The 18,396-nt window shown below is 42.2% G+C and overlaps 1 protein-coding gene across 1 annotated transcript in view; it reads left to right on the top strand.

Annotated features, from left to right (window-relative positions):
* The window catches only part of PTPRJ (protein tyrosine phosphatase receptor type J), a 169,442-nt gene that overhangs the window by 139,094 nt on the left and 11,952 nt on the right, over nt 1-18,396 (top strand). Inside the window, exons 11-19 of the mRNA XM_030864402.3 lie at nt 710-1,000; nt 4,827-4,958; nt 6,543-6,753; nt 6,868-6,992; nt 12,932-13,019; nt 15,612-15,653; nt 16,209-16,217; nt 16,315-16,402; nt 16,959-17,049. Coding sequence (XP_030720262.2) covers nt 710-1,000; nt 4,827-4,958; nt 6,543-6,753; nt 6,868-6,992; nt 12,932-13,019; nt 15,612-15,653; nt 16,209-16,217; nt 16,315-16,402; nt 16,959-17,049 — 1,077 coding nt within the window. The remainder of the gene's footprint in view (nt 1-709; nt 1,001-4,826; nt 4,959-6,542; nt 6,754-6,867; nt 6,993-12,931; nt 13,020-15,611; nt 15,654-16,208; nt 16,218-16,314; nt 16,403-16,958; nt 17,050-18,396) is intronic.

Genomic DNA, 18,396 nt, shown 5'->3' with positions numbered 1-18,396 from the left:
TTTAGAAAACCTGAGATCCAGTTTTGGCTTCGCCACTGACCAGCCATGTCATCTTTAGCAAATTGCTTAATCTCTCTAAGCCTCAGTTGATTCATCTGCAAAATAGGACAATATTAACCCTGCCTCTTCCAGAAGGATTATCAAGTGGGCCCCAAAATGAGGTGACGCAGGCGAAGAAGTTGCTACCGCCTCCACTGTATTGTCGCTACCTCTCATGGAGCCCTGTGCTCTTCCAGCCTGGACCCTGACAGCCACTGTTTCATTTAATCCTGAGACAGCCCTGCAGTTGAGGCTCAGAACGGTTGGGGGACTGACCCAAGGTCACACAGTTCAGTAAGGCCCTATTCAAGGTCAGCCTCTGCCTCTTCTGTCATGCTCCATGGCTGTCTCCTTATCACCAACGGGCCAGGAACCTCCTGCTCCCCAAGTTTCAGTATTTGCAAAGGCAAAAGTGCAAGAATTGGGCTTCCCTGGTGGTGCAGTGGTTGAGAGTCCGCCTGCCGATGCAGGGGACGCGGGTTCGTGCCCTGGTCTGGGAAGATCCCACATGCCACGGAGCGGCTGGGTCCGTGAGCCATGGCCGCTGAGCCTGCACGTCCGGAGCCTGTGCTCTGCAATGGGAGAGGCCACAACAGTGAGAGGCCCGCGTACCGCAAAAAAAACAAAAAAAAGTCCAAGAATCTCATGATGTGCTGTTCTTGCCTTGCAGACCCTGCACCAGTAACCTCCTTCCACTGTGAAGTGGTCCCCAAAGAGCCAACCTTGGTCCTCAAGTGGGCCTGCCCTTTCGGCATCAACACAGGCTTCGAGCTGGAGGTCAGCCACGGAGACTGGGAGAATATGACGAACCTGGAGAGCTGCTCCTCGGAGAACGGCTCTGAGTACAGGACGGAAGTCACATATTTGAATTTTTCTACCTTGTACAACATCACCATCACTGCCCGGTCCTGTAACAAGACGGCATCGCCCACCCAAAACACCTGCCTCACTGGCATCACAGGTGGGCTTCAGGGAGGGCAGGGTGGCCAGGTGACATTGTGGTCACCTTGGAAAGCTGACCCAGAGGCTCTGCAAGTGTGGCCTAGAAACCTGTTTCTAAAAAAAATTTATCCAAAAATATTTGTTTTTGTTGGCACGGACTGTTAACCCAATTCTACAGAAATCTAGTCTATATGTTCTATAGAATCTGTATAATCTATAGAAATCTAGTGAGAGGGAATATTTTACATTCCAAAAGTTTCCTTCGTTTTACAGAATAATTTGTTGCCACCTTTTCTTTTAAGTAAGTTCCCCTAAAATGTTCAAATATACACAACAGCAAAGGACAGTATAGTGGGATCCACGTACCCATCATCACTCAGTTGAACATTTGTGAGCATTTGACCAATCTTTTTCATTTATATCCCCTCCTCCCTTATTGGACTTCTTTGAGACCAGTCCTGGTTATTCTATAGTTTTATTTGTAAGTTTTTCAGTATGTATTGCTGAAAGACAGGGACTCCTTTTCCCTTTCTTTCAAACATAACCACATTACTCTTAAAAATTTAACAATACTTTTTTTTTTTGGCCATGCTGCGTGGCTTGCAAGATCTCAGTTCCCCGACCAGGGATTGAACCTGGGCCACAGGAGTGAAAGCCCGGAATCCTAACTACTAGGCCACCAGGGCACTCCCAACAATCCTTTTTTTTTTTTCTTTCTTTTTTTTTTTTTTTACTATTATCAGATAGATATTCAGTCAAGATTCATATTTCCTTAGAATCTGTATTAATAAGCTCCCCAGCTGTTTTGGGAAATGGGATCATTCACAAGAGATCCCCCTAGTTAATCTTTTCATGACCACCTTTTATTTTGAACTTGGAAAAAATTACTTCTTTGCTTTTTTTTTTTAATTGAGATATGGTTGATTTACAATATTATATTAGTTTCAGGTGTACAACATAGTGATTCATGATTTTTATAGATATACTGCATTTAAAGTTTTTATACGATATTGGCTGTATTCCCTGTGCTGTACAGTATATCTTTGTCACTTATTTCATACATAGTAGTTTGTACCTCTTAACCCCTACCCCTGTCTTGCCCCTCCCCACTCCCCTCTCCCCACTGGTAACCACCAGTTTGTTTTCTTTATCTATGAGTCTGTATCTGTTTTGTTATATTCATTCTTTGTTTCATTTTTATCTGTCTTTCGCTCCCTGTGTCTTTGCCAAAATTATGTCTTAGGTCAACCTGGTGGAGTTGGTTTTGCTTTGTGCTTTTTGAATCCTGGATATACTATTTCCTTTAGGGTATCAGAATGTTTCCAAACAATTTCTAAAGAATTGCTAGTTGAAATAGTGAGAAGAAAAGGCTTCTTACTTCAGGGACACTGACTTGGAAAATGGCTGAGGGATTCTACTGACAGAGCCTTGGACTTAGGCAGACCTGGGTTTGATTGTAAAGTCTACCTTTTACCAGCTGTGTGATCTCAGAAAAGCCGCTTAACCTCTCTGAGCCTTGTTTTTCTTAGGTGTAAAAAAGGGGAAATAATACCTACCTTCCAGGACTGTTAATACAAATTAGATGAGGTAGTGTAGGTGGAAGATCACTTCAGAGCTGCCATGTATGGCTAGTCAAGTTGTGCACTGCATAGTTCCATGGGACACCATTCATATAGTCTACTGTGCGCGTGGGACTCCTTGGAGTTGTGTGGTACACAGCTATATAGGATGGCCCTGGGTCACAATCCTTTGTGTTTCTGCAGCACTCTACAGTGTAATAGAAACAGTGAACCTTGTTGGGTACTTTTTTGTAGTTCTCTGTTTTATGATGTCATCTCAGTGGGTATGAGCCACTGAGGAACAGAAACCGTATCTGATCCGGTATCTCCAGGGCTGAGCACAGTACCTAGTGAAGGGAAGGAGCTTGTTAGAGTTAGTTGTTTCTGAAGCTGAGCAGTGCGTGGTAGGGTTAGATAATGACCACTCAGCATTTAGTCCAGTGATCCTCTCACTTTTTAATCTGTAGCTCCCGTTCCTCAGATGAATTTTTATGTACAAATTTAGCAAGCTTTTTAAATGTACAACTTTGATACTTTTTTATTTAACATAAAAGTGGAGCTGCATTTTCTCTGAGAGAGGCAGGAAGTGCTGGTGGGATGGGTAAACCGGGGAGAGTTGGAGCGATGGTCTTTTAGCCAACACTTGTTGAGTGCTTACTGTGTGCCCGGGTAAGGGACACTATGGTGAGCGTGGCCGGCAAGGTCCCTCTAGTGTAGGACTGAGATAAGCAGTGAGAAGGAAAAGATTTCCAGGCTTTGAGGTGGGTGGAGCTGTCGTGGGGCAGGGAGCTGGGGACTCCTCGCTGGCCCGCTAAAAGGCATAGAGCTGTGGACGGGGTGGGAGCTGGTGCTAGGAAGTGTCTGTTGAGGCAGCTGACACTTAGACGATGGACAGCGCCTCCAAGTGGCCACTGCGGTCAGTTACTTGAGAGGTTGCTGAAGGATGGTTTAGAGCTGTGCCTTCCAATAGAAAATCATGTGAGCCTTCTGTATAATAAAAACTTTTCTAGGAGCCACATTAAGAAACTGTAAAAAGGAGCAGCTGGAAATTCCCTGGTGGTTCAGTGGTTAGAACTCTGCTTTCACTTCTGGGGGCCCGGGTTCGATCCCTGGTCGGGGAACTAAGATCCCATAAGCTGGCTGGCATGGCCAGGAAAAAAAAAAGGAGGAGCTGAAATGAGTTTTGATCTGAGTTTTGATCACATTTTATTTAACTCAGTATATTAAAAATGTTATCATTCCAACATGTAATTTGTATAAAGTGAGTTATTAATGAGATACTTTACGTCCAAACTTGGGCCTGTCACCTTTCAAGCGCTCAGTGGGTACATGTGGTTAGTGGCTGCCATATTGGACAGCATACATTTGGAAAATTGTATTATGGTCTTTTTTTTTTTTTTGGAGTTCAGTTTTCTCAGTCTCCCTGCATCTTGGTTATAATAACAGAAACACTCAAACTGTATGTGGGAGACCAATTTAGGTAGAGTGTGGAGAGAGATCATCTTGAATTCGCCTTTTCCTTCCTTTCGTGTTAATTTAGAGAGTGGCTTCCCAAGCTTAGCTTGGGAAAGGCGAGGCACAGGACCATGAAGGCCACTCACGGAGTGTTCCCGTGTGGGCTTTTCTGGTTTCCGGGAAGAGGGTCAGTTGGATTTCTCTAGGCAGAGTTTTAAACCTACCCCAGCAAAAATCAAGGACTTCGGTGTGAAGGGTGCAGAGCCGGCATGCAGCCAGGTGTCAGGAGAAAGTATGTTCTCTCCATGTCATCTTTGCTTCCTTCTGGGTAACTATCTGCTTCATCATTGCTCTCTGACCAGCCAGTCCTGGGGCCAAGTCCATGTGCTGACAGATGTCTGCTTTCAGCTCCCAAGTTCTCACCTTGGAGTTCTACCCACACAGTCTCCGTCTTGTTCTCCTTCTTCTGCCCCCATTCTCAAAATAAGGAATCTGGGCTCTCTGGGTCAGGAGGGACTGGGGGAAGATAGAAAAGGCACATTATCTTCTACAAACAAGGCTGCCAGGAGGCCACCCTGGCAATGTGGCTGGACCCAGTGAAGGGGTCATTGTCAGCCAGGCAGGCTCCCCAAGGACTTGCCATCTTTGTTCCCCACCAGTTCCCGTCCCTGCCCTTTGCTTCTAGATTTGCTTTGCATGAGCCCAGCACACAGCTTCCAGAGCAAGGGCAGAACTTGAGTGGGGCACTGCAGCAAATCCTGTCCTTCATAATTTTGTTCCTTCTGTGGTTTTAAATGTTGGGTGATCATATTTTCTTTTGTTCTGTTTCAGACCCTCCTTCTCCAGATGGATCCCCTAATATTACATCTGTCAGTCACAATTCTGTGAAGGTCAAATTCAGTGGGTTTGAAGCCAGCCACGGACCCATCAAAGCCTACGCTCTCATTCTCACCACTGGGGACGGTAAGGAGGGGTCATTATGGGTTAAACAGCCAGTGGGTGATGGCGTGACTGGGTACCATTTTAGTGCCCACTGAAACGCATTCATGAGACAAACACACGTCTGGTTTTATACTGCGACCCACGCTTTGGCACTCGCCCCGGGGTGGGTGGGTGTAAGCCATTTGCCTGATGAGCTAGGTCAGAGGTTGACAGACTTAGTGTAAAGGGCCAGATAGCAAACATTCTAAGTTTTGCAGGTCCTACAGTCTCCTTCTCAGCTATTCAACTTTGCCGTTGTAGTGTGAAAGCAGCCATAGAAGATACAGAAAGAGTCAGTATGACTGTTCTAGTATTTACCAAAAGGGGTGGCTGGCTGGATTTGGCCCATGGCCATGACTTTCTTACCTCTGATCTACGTTTTTCATCTCTTTTGCAGCACAGGGTCTTTTAGGTGGCAGAATATTAGTTTTAACCAAGTTTGTCACACACACACACACACACACACACACACACATATGAACACACACGCACAAATCATCCTCAAAGGGTGACTTTCTCTTGGAAGAAAAAAGGAAAAGATTTGCATTTGTAGTGGGAACTTGCAAAAAGCATTGTCATAGCTGAGAGAGGAGGTGGATTAAACGCTGCTTTTCCTTAAAGGGCTCCATTACATTCCCTGGAAGTGAGACGGGAATGATTTGAGTGTGTCTTTGTTAGCTATGTGTGGGTGCTTTGCCCAAGGTCTGGGTTTAAAGCGGTGAGTTTTGGAAATTCCCTGGCAGTCCAGTGGTTAGGACTCGGTGCTTTCAATACTAGGGGCCCGGGTTCAATCCCCGGTCGGGGAAATAAGATCCCGCGAGCCGTGCGGTGTGGCCAAAACAATAAAAAAGTGCAGAGTTTTGCTGTTCTTGGTGATTCTTTAACTCTGAATTATGCAGTGCCCCCCTTGCCCAGTCTCACAGCCTGTGATGCTGTCCTCATCTCCCCAAAGAAGACAGAGCTCAAACACACTGTCAGGGCTGCGGGAATCCAGGAAGACAAGGGATTTGCTGGTGTTGAAAACCTGCAGCTAAATCTCAAAAAGAGACATTGAGATCTCTCTCTCTCTCTCGCTCTCTCTCTTTCTATCTTTTGTTTTGGGTCTGTTTCAAACACCTAGTCATTTTGCTGTGAAGGTATTCAGCAAATCCCAAGCTCAGACCTTTGCTGAACAGGGGGGATGATATTGCACACTGACCAGCCTGACCAGTACCAGCCTGTGATGGATGAGATCACACCCTCCGCGTCAGGTGGTCTGGGTTAGAAATACGACTTTACCACGTAGGCAGTGCAGCTTGGGGCCCAGGTCTTTTTACCTTTCTGTGTCTCATTTTCCCACCTGTAAAGTGGGGGTGGTAAGCCTATGCGATGAGATTATTGTGGGGATTAAATGAGTTAATGTAAGTAAAGCCCTTAGAACTTAATATAAGGAAAACCTGGCAGAGAGAGCATACGTGAGAGATGGCAGCTGTCACCACCATCACCCTGGTCATTATTTAGAAACGAGGGAGACTTAAATCTCTGCAATCACTTTCTTATGGCTTTCCTTCCGTGTGCCTTTCTTAGCTGTTCATCCGTCAGCAGATGTATTGAGATATACGTACGAAGATTTCAAAAAGGGGGCCTCGGATACCTATGTGACATACCTCATAACAACAGAAGAAAAAAGCTGTTCTCAGGGCTTATCTGAAGTCTTGAAATACGAAATCAATGTTGGGAACGAGTCCACCACGCACGGCTATTACAACGGGAAGCTGGAACCTCTGGGTTCCTATCGGTAATGCCTTGTGGTTTTTGCCCTTTGGGGGCTGGGCCTCTGAGTGCAAAACTATATGTGCCTGGGCCATCAGACACTTCTCAGCCACCCCTCTTTCCTCTTGTCACCCCACAGGGCTTCTGTGGCTGGCTTCACCAATATTACCTTCAACCCTCACAGTGATGGACTCATAGATGGGGCTGAGAGCTACGTGTCCTTCAGTCGCTACTCAGATGCTGTTTTCTTGCCCCAGGATCCAGGTAGAAGAGCATCTTAGCAATGCATTGACTTTTTGCTTCCAGTATCCACAGGAGCATGGGGGTCTACACACCTCCCTGGGGCCCCCAGGAGGGTAGGAGAGCCTGGTCTGTCCTCTCAGAAGCTGAGATGTCACTGGGCCATCAGGACCGAGCTCAGCTTCCTCTTCTGAGGTCCCCACAGGCCCCGCCCACCACACTCCCTTCTCTGAAATCCAGTTACACTTCCAATCGGCAAACACTGTTTGGTCATTTTTTCTCAGTGTAGTCATTTGTGTGCCCATGTACCAGGCACACATGTGACTTCTAGGGTATGGAACCCTTGAATATTAGGATCAGAAGGAGCCATGGGAATCATCTTGTCCAACTCCCATTTTATTTTATTTTTAAAAAGTTGATTGAGAGAGAGCAGACAGCAGAAGCAAGAAGATCTACAATCCCACAGCCTGTGGAACAAAAACCACATTCACAGAAAGAGAGACAAGATGAAAAGGCAGAGGGCTATGTACCAGATGATGGAACAAGATAAAACCCCATAAAAACAACTAAATGAAGTGGAGATAGGCAACCTTCCAGAAAAAGAACTCAGAATAATGATAGTGAAGATGATCCAGGACCTCGGAAAAAGAATGGAGGCAAAGATCGAGAAGATGCAAGAAATGTTTAACAAAGACCTAGAAGAATTAAAGAACAAACAAACAGACATGAACAATACAATAACTGAAATGAAAACTACACTAGAAGGAATCAATAGCAGAATAACTGAGGCAGAAGAACGGATAAGTGACCTGGAAGACAGAATGGTGGAATTCACTGCTGCAGAACAGAATAAAGAAAAAAGAATGAAAAGAAATGAAGACAGCCTAAGGGACCTCTGGGACAACATTAAATGCAACAACATTCGCATTATAGGGGTCCCAGAAGGAGAAGAGAGAGAAAAAGGACCAGAGAAAATATTTGAAGAGATTATCGTCGGAAACTTCCCTAACATGGGAAAGGAAATAGCCACCCAAGTCCAGGAAGCGCAGAGTCCCATACAGGATAAACCCAAGGGGAAACATGCCAAGACACATAGTAATCAAATTGGCAAAAATTAAAGACAAAGAAAAATATTGAAAGCAGCAAGGGAAAAACGACAAATAACATACAAGGGAACTCCCATAAGGTTAGCAGCTGATTTGTCAGCAGAAACTCTACAAGCCAGAAGGGTGTGGCATGATAAAGTGATGAAAGGGAAGAACCTACAACCAAGATTACTCTACCCAGCAAGGATCTCATTCAGATTCAATGGAGAAATCAAAAGCTTTACAGACAAGCAAAAGCTAAGAGAATTCAGCACCACAAGACCAGCTCTACAACAAATGCTAAAGGAACTTCTCTAAGTGGGAGACAGAAGAGAAGAAAAGGACCTACAAAAACAAACCGAAAACAATTGAGAAAATGGTCATAGGAACATTCATATTGATAATTACCTTAAACATGAATGTGTTAAATGCTCCAACCAAAAGACACAGGCTTGCTGAATGGATACAAAAACAAGACCCATATATATGCCGTCTACAAGAGACCCACTTCAGACCTAGGGACACATTCAGACTGAAAGTGAGGGAATGGAAAAAGATATTCCATGCAAATGGAAATCAGAAGAAAGCTGGAGTAGCAATACTCATATCAGATAAAATAGACTTTAAAATAAAGAATGTTACAAGAGACAAGGAAGGACACTACATAATGATCAAGGGATCAATCCAAGAAGAAGATATAACAATTATAAATATATATGCAGCCAACATAGGAACACCTCAATACATAAGGCAACTGCTAACAGCTATAAAAGAGGAAATCGACAGTAACACAATAATAGTGGGGGACTTTAACACCTCACTTAACACCAATAGACAGATCATCCAAAATGAAAATAAATAAGGAAACAGAAGCTTAAAATGACACAATAGACCTGATAGACTTAATTGATATTTATAGGACATTCCATCCCAAAACAGCAGATTACACTTTCTTCTCAAGTGTGCATGGAATATTCTCTAGGATAGATCACATCTTGGGTCACAAATTAAGCCTCAGTAAATTTACGAAAATTGAAATCATATCAAGCATCTTTTCTGACCACACGCTATGAGATTAGAAATGAATTACAGGGAAAAAAACATAAAAAACACAAACACATGGAGGCTAAACAATACGTTACTAAATAACCAAGAGATCACTGAAGAAATCAAAGAGGAAATCAAAAAATACCTAGAGACAAATGACAATGAGAACACGACGATCCGAAACCTATGGGATGCAGCAAAAGCAGTTCTAAGAGAGAAGTTTATACCTATACAAGCCTACCTCAAGAAACAAGAAAAATCTCAAATAAACAATCTAACCTTACACCTAAAGGAACTAGAGAAAGAAGAACAAACAAAACCCAAAGTTAGCAGAAGGAAAGAAATCATAAAGATCAGAGCAGAAATAAATGAAATAGAAACAAAGAAAACAGTAGCAAAGATCAGTAAAACTAAAAGCTGCTTCTTTGAGAAGATAAAAAAATTGATAAACCATTAGCCAGACTCATCAAGAAAAAGAGGGAGAGGACTCAAATCAATAAAATTAGAAATGAAAAAGGAGAAGTTACAACGGACACCGTAGAAATACAAAGCATCCTAAGAGACTACTACAAGCAACTCCATGCCAATAAAATGGACAACCTGGAAGAAATGGACAAATTCTTAGAAAGGTATAAACTTCCAAGACTGAACCAGGAAGAAATACAAAATATGGACAGACCAATCACAAGCACTGAAATTGAAACTGTGATTAAAAATCTTCCAACAAACAAAAGCCCAGGACCAGATGGCTTCACAGGTGAATTCTATCAAACATTTAGAGAAGACCTAACACCCATCCTTCTCAAACTCTTCCAAAATATTGCAGAGGAAGGAACACTCCTAAACTCATTCTATGAGGCCACCATCACCCTGATACCAAAACGAGACCAAGATACTACAAAAAAAGAAAATTACAGACCAACATCACTGATGAATATAGATGCAAAAATCCTCAACAAAATACTAGCAAACAGAATCCAACAACACGTTAAAAGGATCATACACCATGATGAAGTGGGATTTATCCCAGGGATGCAAGGATTCTTCAATATACGCTAATCAAGCAATGTGATACACCATATCAACAAATTGAAGAATAAAAACCATATGATCATCTCAATAGATGCAGAGAAAGCTTTTGGCAAAATTCAACACCGATTTATGATAAAAACTCTCCAGAAAGTGGGCATAGAGGGAGCCTACCTCAACATAATAGAGGCCATATATGACAAACCCACAGCAAACATCGTTCTCAATGGTGAAAAACTGAAAGCATTTCCTCTAAGATCAGGAAGAAGAAAGGGATGTCCACTCTCACCACTATTATTCAACATAGTTTTGGAAGTCCTAGGCACAGCAATCAGAGAAGAAAAAGAAATAAAAGGAATCCAAATTGGAAAAGAAGTAAAACTGTCACTGTTTGCAGATGACATGATACTATACATAGAGAATCCTAAAGATGCCACCAGAAAACTACTAGATCTAATCAATGAATTTGGTAAAGTTGCAGGATACAAAATTGATGCACAGAAATCTCTTGTATTCCTATACACTAATGATGAAAAATCTGAAAGTGAAATTAAGAAAACACTGCCATTTACCATTGCAACAAAAAGAATAAAATAACCTAGGAATAAACCTACCTAGGGAGACAAAAGACCTGTATGCAGGAAACTATAAGACACTGATGAAAGAAATTAAAGATGATACCAACAGATGGAGAGACATACCATGTTCTTGGATTGGAAGAATCAGTATTGTGAAAATGATTTTACTATACTACCCAAAGCAATCTACAGATTCAATGCAATCCCTATCAGATTACCAATGGCATTTTTTATGGAACTAGAACAAAAAATTTTAAATTTGTATGGAGACACAAAAGACCCCGAATAGACAAAGCAGTCTGGAGGGAAAAAAACGGAGCTGGAGGAATCAGACTCCCTGACTTCAGACTATACTACAAAGCTACAGTAATCAAGAGAATATGGTACTGGCACAAAAACAGAAACATAAATCAATGGAACAAGATAGAAAGCCCAGAGGTAAACCCACACACCTATGGTCAACTAATCTATGACAAAGGAGGCAAGGATATACAATGGAGAAAAGAGGATATACAATGGAGAAAAGGCAGTCTCTTCAATAAGTGGTGCTGGGAAAACTGGACAGCTACGTGTAAAAGAATGAAATTAGAACACTTCCTAACACCATACACAAAAATAAACTCAAAATGGATTAGAGACCTAAATGTAAGACCGGACACTATAAAACTCTTAGAGGAAAACATAGGAAGAACACTCTGACATGAATCACAGCAAGATCTTTTTTGATCCACCTCCTAGAGTAATGGAAATAAAAACAAAAATAAACAAATGGGCCCTAATGAAACTTAAAAGCTTTTGCACAGCAAAGGAAACCATAAACAAGACGGAAAGACAACCCTCAGAATGGGAGAAAATATTTGCAAACGAATCAACGGACAAAGGATTAATCTCCAAAATATATAAACAGCTCAAGCAGCTCAATATTAAAGAAACAAACAACCCAATCCAAAAATGGGCAGAAGAACTAAATAGACATTTCACCAAAGAAGACATACAGATGGGCAAGAAGCACATGAAAAGCTGCTCAACATCACTAATTGGAGAAATGCAAATCAAAGCTACAATGAGGTATCACCTCACACCAGTTAGAATGGGCATCATCAGAAAATCTACAAACAACAAATGCTGGAGAAGGTGTGGAGAAAAGGGAACCCTCTTGCACTGTTGATGGGAATGTAAATTGATACAGCCACTATGGAGAACAGTATGGAGGTTCCTTTAAAAACTAAAAATAGAATTACCATTTGACCCAGCAATCCCACTATTGGGCATATACCCAGAGAAAACCATAATTGAAAATGACACATGCACCCCAATGTTCATTGCAGCACTATTCACAATAGCCAGGTCATGGAAGCAACCTAAATGTCCACCGACAGACGAATGGATAAAGAAGATGTGGTACATGTATACAATGGAATATTACTCAGCCATAAAAAGGAACGATATTGGGTCATTTGTTGAGATGTGGATGGATCTAGAGACTGTCATACAGAGTGAAGTAAGTCAAAAAGAGAAAAACAAATATCGTATATTAACACATATATGTGGAACCTAGAAAAATGGTACAGATGAACCAGTTTGCAGGGCAGAAAATGAGACATAGATGTAGAGAACAAATGTATGGACACCAAGCGGGGAAAGCGGTGGGGGGATGGTGGTGGTGGTGGTGTGATGAATTGGGCGATTGGGATTGACATGTATACACTGATGTGTGTAAAATTGATGACTAATAAGAACCTGCTGTGTAAAAAAATAAATAAAATAAAATTCAAAAAAAATTTATTGAAATACAGTTGATTTACAATGTTGTGTTAGTTTCTGGTACACAGCCAAGTGATTCAGTTATACACATATATATTCTTTTTCATATTCTTTTCCATTATGGTTTATCACAGGGTATTGAATATAGTTCCCTGTGCTCTACAGTAGGACCTTGTTGTTTATCCATCCTATATGTAATAGTTTTCATCTGCTAATCCCAAACTCCCAGTCCTTCCCTCCCCCACCCTCCCTCCCCGTTGGCAACCACAAGTCTGTTCTCTGAGTCTGTGAGTCTGTTTCTATTTCGTAGATAGGTTCATTTTTGTCATATTTTCGATTCCACATAAAAGTGATATCATATGGCATGTCTTCCTCTTTCTGACTGACTTCACTTTAGTATGATCTTCTCTAGTTGTCTGTGAACACCTCTTGAAGTGGTTCCCATTTGGACTTTTCCCAGGTGTCATCTGTGGAGCAGTGTTTGGATGTATCTTTGGTGCCTTGGTTATTGTGGCCGTAGGAGGCTTCCTCTTCTGGAGAAAGAAAAGGTGACTATTGCTTATGTTAACAATAATATCCTACTTTTTTTTTTTTTAGTTTTGTTTTTGTTTTTTTTTTTTTGCAGTACGTGGGCCTCTCACTGTTGTGGCCTCTCCCATTGCGGAGCACAGGCTCCAGACGCGCAGGCTCAGTGGCCATGGTTCACGGGCCCAGCCACTCCGTGGCATGTGGGATCTTCCCGGACCGGGGCATGAACCCGTGTCCCCTGCATTGGCAGGCTGACTCTCAACCACTGAGCCACCAGGGAAGCCCAATAATATCCTACTTTTAAAGGGACCTTTGTATTGTGGGTAACCAGACAGTCACACAGATGGAAGGGATAGTATAGTGAGCCCCCAGGTCCCCATCATCCAGAGTCTTCACTGTCCGGCCCGTCTTATTTCATCTCAGTCTCTGAGCTGGAGGGTTTTCTTTTATTTATTTATTTATTAAAAAAATTTTTTTTAAGCATTTATTATTTTTTTTAATATATTTATTTATTTGGTTGCACCGGGTCTTAGTTGTGGCAGGCAGGCTCCTTAGTTGTGGCTTCAGGGCACCTTAGTTGTGGCATGCATGTGGGATCTAGTTTCCTGACCGGGAGTTGAACCCAGGCCCCCTGCATTGGGAGCTCAGAGTCTTAACCACTGGACCACTCGGGAAGTCCCTGTGAGCTGGAGGGTTTTAAAGCATTAGGTCATGGTAAACACTGCAACAGAAGGGGCTGCTTTCAAACAGGCATTCTAGTTCACAAACCAGACTGTTAAGAGATGGCGTTTTAGAGTCAGCTAAGTTTGAACACACGCTCTGTCTCTGACTGGTGGTTAGGGAGCTTGGATTTAAGGTCTTGGATAATGTATGATACAGGGATGATAACAGTGCCTAACTCGTGCCGCCTAGGAGCATTAAATAAAAAAAAGTGCTTTGACAGTATCTTATACCTCTTATGCTCTTATTATTTTATCTGTACAGTTACTCTTTGGGGTAGTTAAATAGTAAAAATAGCAACTCTGTCTTGAGCACTTACTGTGTGCCTGGACTTGTGATTTTCATGAATTCTCTCATACATGAGGCCCTATGAGGCAGGTCTCCCAAGCCCCATTGCAAGGATGCAGAAGCTGAGTGTAGGAAGTGTGGAAATGGACTTGGACCTGGTCTTTGCTTTTCATTGCACACCCTCCTGCCTGACCATGCAGGGTGTGAATCCTGTGTATCAGCTGGGATTTAGTCACTGTTACCGGATGCTGCCAGCCAGGGGATTTCATCCTGGCCCAGGGTTTCTAATGCATCCTACACCTGGTCTTCTGCCACCGCCTTGCTCTCGTGGGTTGAGAGGCAGTGCCCGTATTACATCTTTTTGCATTAGATTCTGATTTTTTTTTCGAGGGAGGGGTCAAAAACAGCTTTATTGTTTCTTATTAAAAGAAAAGTTTTACATATTTACGGCAAAGAGTTAAAAAACAGAAAAGAAGGGCAAAGAAAAGAAATAAGCCATAATCACACCCATACAAAACTACTCAACATCGATGTGATTACAAAACTCACACAAATACACACACACATCCCCACAAACAGAATCATATTATACATATCATTTTCTGGCCTGCTTTGTTCACAAGACATTGTGGACGGCTTCAGATCTTCTTCATTTTAAGTGGCTGTTGAGTATTCAGCTGTATAGAAATTATTCACCAAATTCCTGATGTTTTCAGGTATTTTGTTAGTTTGTTTGTTTGCCACAGTTGCTTATCCTTGTGTGTAAATCTGGGCACATTCATGATTACTCCCTTAGGCTAAATTCCAAGCTGGGAAATTGCTGGGTCAGGGGGTATGCATGTTATCAATTTTGATACGTGCTGCGAAATTGCCTTCCAGAAAGTTTTTTTCTTTTAACGCCAGCATGGGGTTTAGCCAGCAGTACAGAAGAGGGCCAGGTGCCCGACCACCTTGCCGACACTGGGTGTATTTTCTGGTTTATTACATTAACTTTATCAGAAAGGCTTTCTCAAAGCCAAAACCAAAACCAAAGCCAAACGAATAACAAACCAAGAAAACAAAAACCAGAGCACTAAAGAACGAGTGTGGCTTCACGCTAGGGTGGTGCTGCCGGTATGTATTTACCCAGAGGAACTCCTACACATTGCTTGAGTAAGATTCTTCAATACTTTAAGATGGTATAAAAGAGAGTAACTTCGGCTTCCCTGGTGGCGCAGTGGTTGAGAGTCCGCCTGCCGATGCAGGGGACACGGGTTCGTGCCCCGGTCCGGGAGGATCCCACGTGCCGCGGAGCGGCTGGGCCCGTGAGCCATGGCCGCTGAGCCTGCGCGTCCGGAGTCTGTGCTCCGCAACGGGAGAGGCCACAACAGTGAGAGGCCCGCGTACCGCAAAAAAAAAAAAAAAAAAAGAGAGAGAGAGTAACTTCACAGGCTTATACTCAGCATTTGCTGCTTAGACCGTTAAGTCTAGTATTTGTGAGCAGGAAGTAATGCTGTGTATGAACTAATGCTCAGCGAAAAGGCATTTTGTAGATACACAAAGGGGACAAAGCACAGAATTAAGCTGTTTTGATCTAATGGGTCTTTCTTTTTCTTTCAAAACAGGAAAGATGCCAAGAACAATGACGTGTCCTTTTCTCAAATTAAGTAAGTCTCCAGAGTTGTGCACCTTCATACATTTAACCCCTCAATCTGTTCAGTGCCTATTTTGAGGTTTTTGTTTGTTTGTTTGTTTGTTTTTTGATGGAAACTGCTGCCACTTTTCGACAGGTTTGGACCTAATCCTCCGGAAGTCCTTATTAGCCTTGTTATTCTGCACGGAACCTATGTTTCCTAGTCTCCTGAAGCTAGCTTCCTTGCCGTGTTGTACAATGGCAAGGGGAACCATACTTTTGCCATATAGTCTACCAACAAATATATATTTTGTGATTCAAAAAAGGTTGTGAAGATCTAGGAGGAGAGAACTTGCTCAAAGTCACAAAACCAATCAGTTCTATGACAGGGTCTAGAAGTCAGATTTCCTGATTCATATTTCATTGTTTTGTAAATAACATTATAGTGCCACCACCTGCCACCGCTCGCCCGCCCTCCTCTTGTACTACAGGTTTTCTTTGGGAAGATGTTTACTATCATCTCCAGAGTCATGGTTGAGTCATTTTTTTCTAACTGCTTATTTTATTTCTTTCCTTTTCTATGATGAAGACCTAAAAAGTGAGTAAACTCTCCACTTTTTAAAAAAATAACTTGTATTTTTCTATTTTGAGTGTGAACTTGGTTGAATGCAAAAAATCCTGTTTTGTTTTCCTAGATCCAAGTTAATCAAAGTGGAGAATTTTGAGGCCTACTTTAAGAAACAGCAAGCTGACTCCAACTGTGGATTTGCAGAAGAATATGAAGTATGTGGCTGTAAATGTTGTGTTTTTAATTGCTCTACGTTTTTCCTGAAAGTTGGAAAACTGCCTGTTTCCGTTTTATGGTGAAGCTTTGGGTGAGAGGCAGCCCTCTTTGAGGGGAGAGAGAAGCTCTTGCATGTCCCCTGGGGGCCCCTCTGAAACCTCTTGGGGAGGATCCTTCCTTGTTTCATCCAGCTTCTGGAAGCCCCAAGCATTCTTGACTTGTGGCCATATAACCTCCATCTTCACATGTCTCCCTTGTGTGTCTGTATCTCAGTGTCTTTTCTCCTCTTATAAAGACACCAGTGATATTGCACTAAGGGCCCTGCCCTACTGCAGTATGACCTCGTCTTATCTTGAGTACATCTGCAAAAGCTGTATTTTCAACTCAGATTTCATTCACAGGTACCAGAGGTTAGAACTTCTGCATATCTATTTGAGGGACACAATGTTACCCATAACATCTCTGCATTCCCACTTTGTTCTTTCGTACTCTCTGAGTAGTATAACTAACATTTGAACACTGAATAAATGAACAACTCATATGTTCTGTTTTTAGGATCTGAAGCTTGTTGGAATTAGTCTACCTAAGTACGCAGCTGAACTGGCTGAGAATAGAGGAAAAAATCGCTATAACAATGTTCTACCCTGTAAGTTGTTTTTTCCACATTACTTTCACTTTTTTCCATCATTGGCATCACATCTCTTAACAGTAGAGGGGAGAAGAATCCAGATACGAACTAACCACTTCCATAGCCATTCCTTAGTCACCTTCTGTGTGCTGAGCACGGTGTTCAGGCATATGCCATTGAATTCAATCCTCACAGTAGCCTTATGAAATAGGTAGTAGATGAGGACAATGAGGCACAGAGTGGCTAGGTGATTTGCCCAGAGTCACACAGATAGTCATGATGGGACCAGACTTGGACCGAGTCTGTCAGTTTCATTCAGGGAAAAGGCCAGAGTCTGCGCTTTGAACCCCTTTATTCCCACAGCTCTTTTATTTCCGTTAGTATAGTTCTGGAATGAAAGGGAGCAGGGCGAGGGCAGGCAGGGAGTAATGCTTTCTGTTTGTCCAGACACGTCTCTGGTTGGCTGAGTGCATTCCACAGCTAAATATGAATTACATTTGGGTTCATTCCTGTCTTTTTTTGTTGTTTTTTTAAATTGTCTGTTTTACTTGAAGTTGTGTTTTTCTTTCCTGGCCTGAAATGTTAACTTCTGTTTAGATTCAGGATTTTCTAGCTCCTCCCTTTGTTCTCTTCATTCCTCGCCGCCCCTCCAGCACTTATATTGACAGCAGACATTGACTCATGCGTGTGCTGAGAGAAACGCTTTTAAAACTAGGCTGTCGGGATCTGCCTCAGCTCTGCACTTTGAGGGTTAACACAGGATTATTGGCCCGTTTTTGTGGATGTCTGTAGAGACTTTCAGATCCAGAGTTTGGCTGTTGTTTTTATTGGGAAGATTTTAGGCTGACACTCATGTTGGTAACTGGGTTTAGAATTGTTGTTATTTTGTTCAGGGGAGGGTGAGATAGTGGATTGTCAAAGACAGGGAAACATAGGAGCTGCTGCTTATAGCTCAGGCTGATAGTTGAGATTTTAAGGATATTATTTCATTTCTGGAGTTGGACAATTTTGCGTGTGTGTTTTTGAGATGACAGTATATAGGAAACATGAGAATTTTATGCTTTACGTCCTTCCACTTATAGTAGTCTTTTTTAAAAAAATTGAAGTATAGTTGATATACAATGTTCTGTTAATTTCTGCTGTACAGCAAAGTGATTCCATTATATATATATATACACACACACATTTTTTCATATTCTTTTCCATTATGGTTTATTATAGGATATCGAATATAGTTCAGTATAACTGTGTTATACAGAACCATGTTGTTTATCTGTTTAAATCTGCTAATCCCAAACTCCTAATTTATCCCCCCACTCCCTTTCCCCTTTGATAACTATATGTTTGTTTTCTATGCCTGTGAGT

The sequence above is a fragment of the Globicephala melas genome, chromosome 8, assembly GCF_963455315.2.
Source record: "Globicephala melas chromosome 8, mGloMel1.2, whole genome shotgun sequence".
Lineage (NCBI taxonomy): Eukaryota > Metazoa > Chordata > Mammalia > Artiodactyla > Delphinidae > Globicephala > Globicephala melas.
Note: the sequence above shows the minus strand (reverse complement) of the source record. Positions and strands in the feature narration are given on the sequence as shown.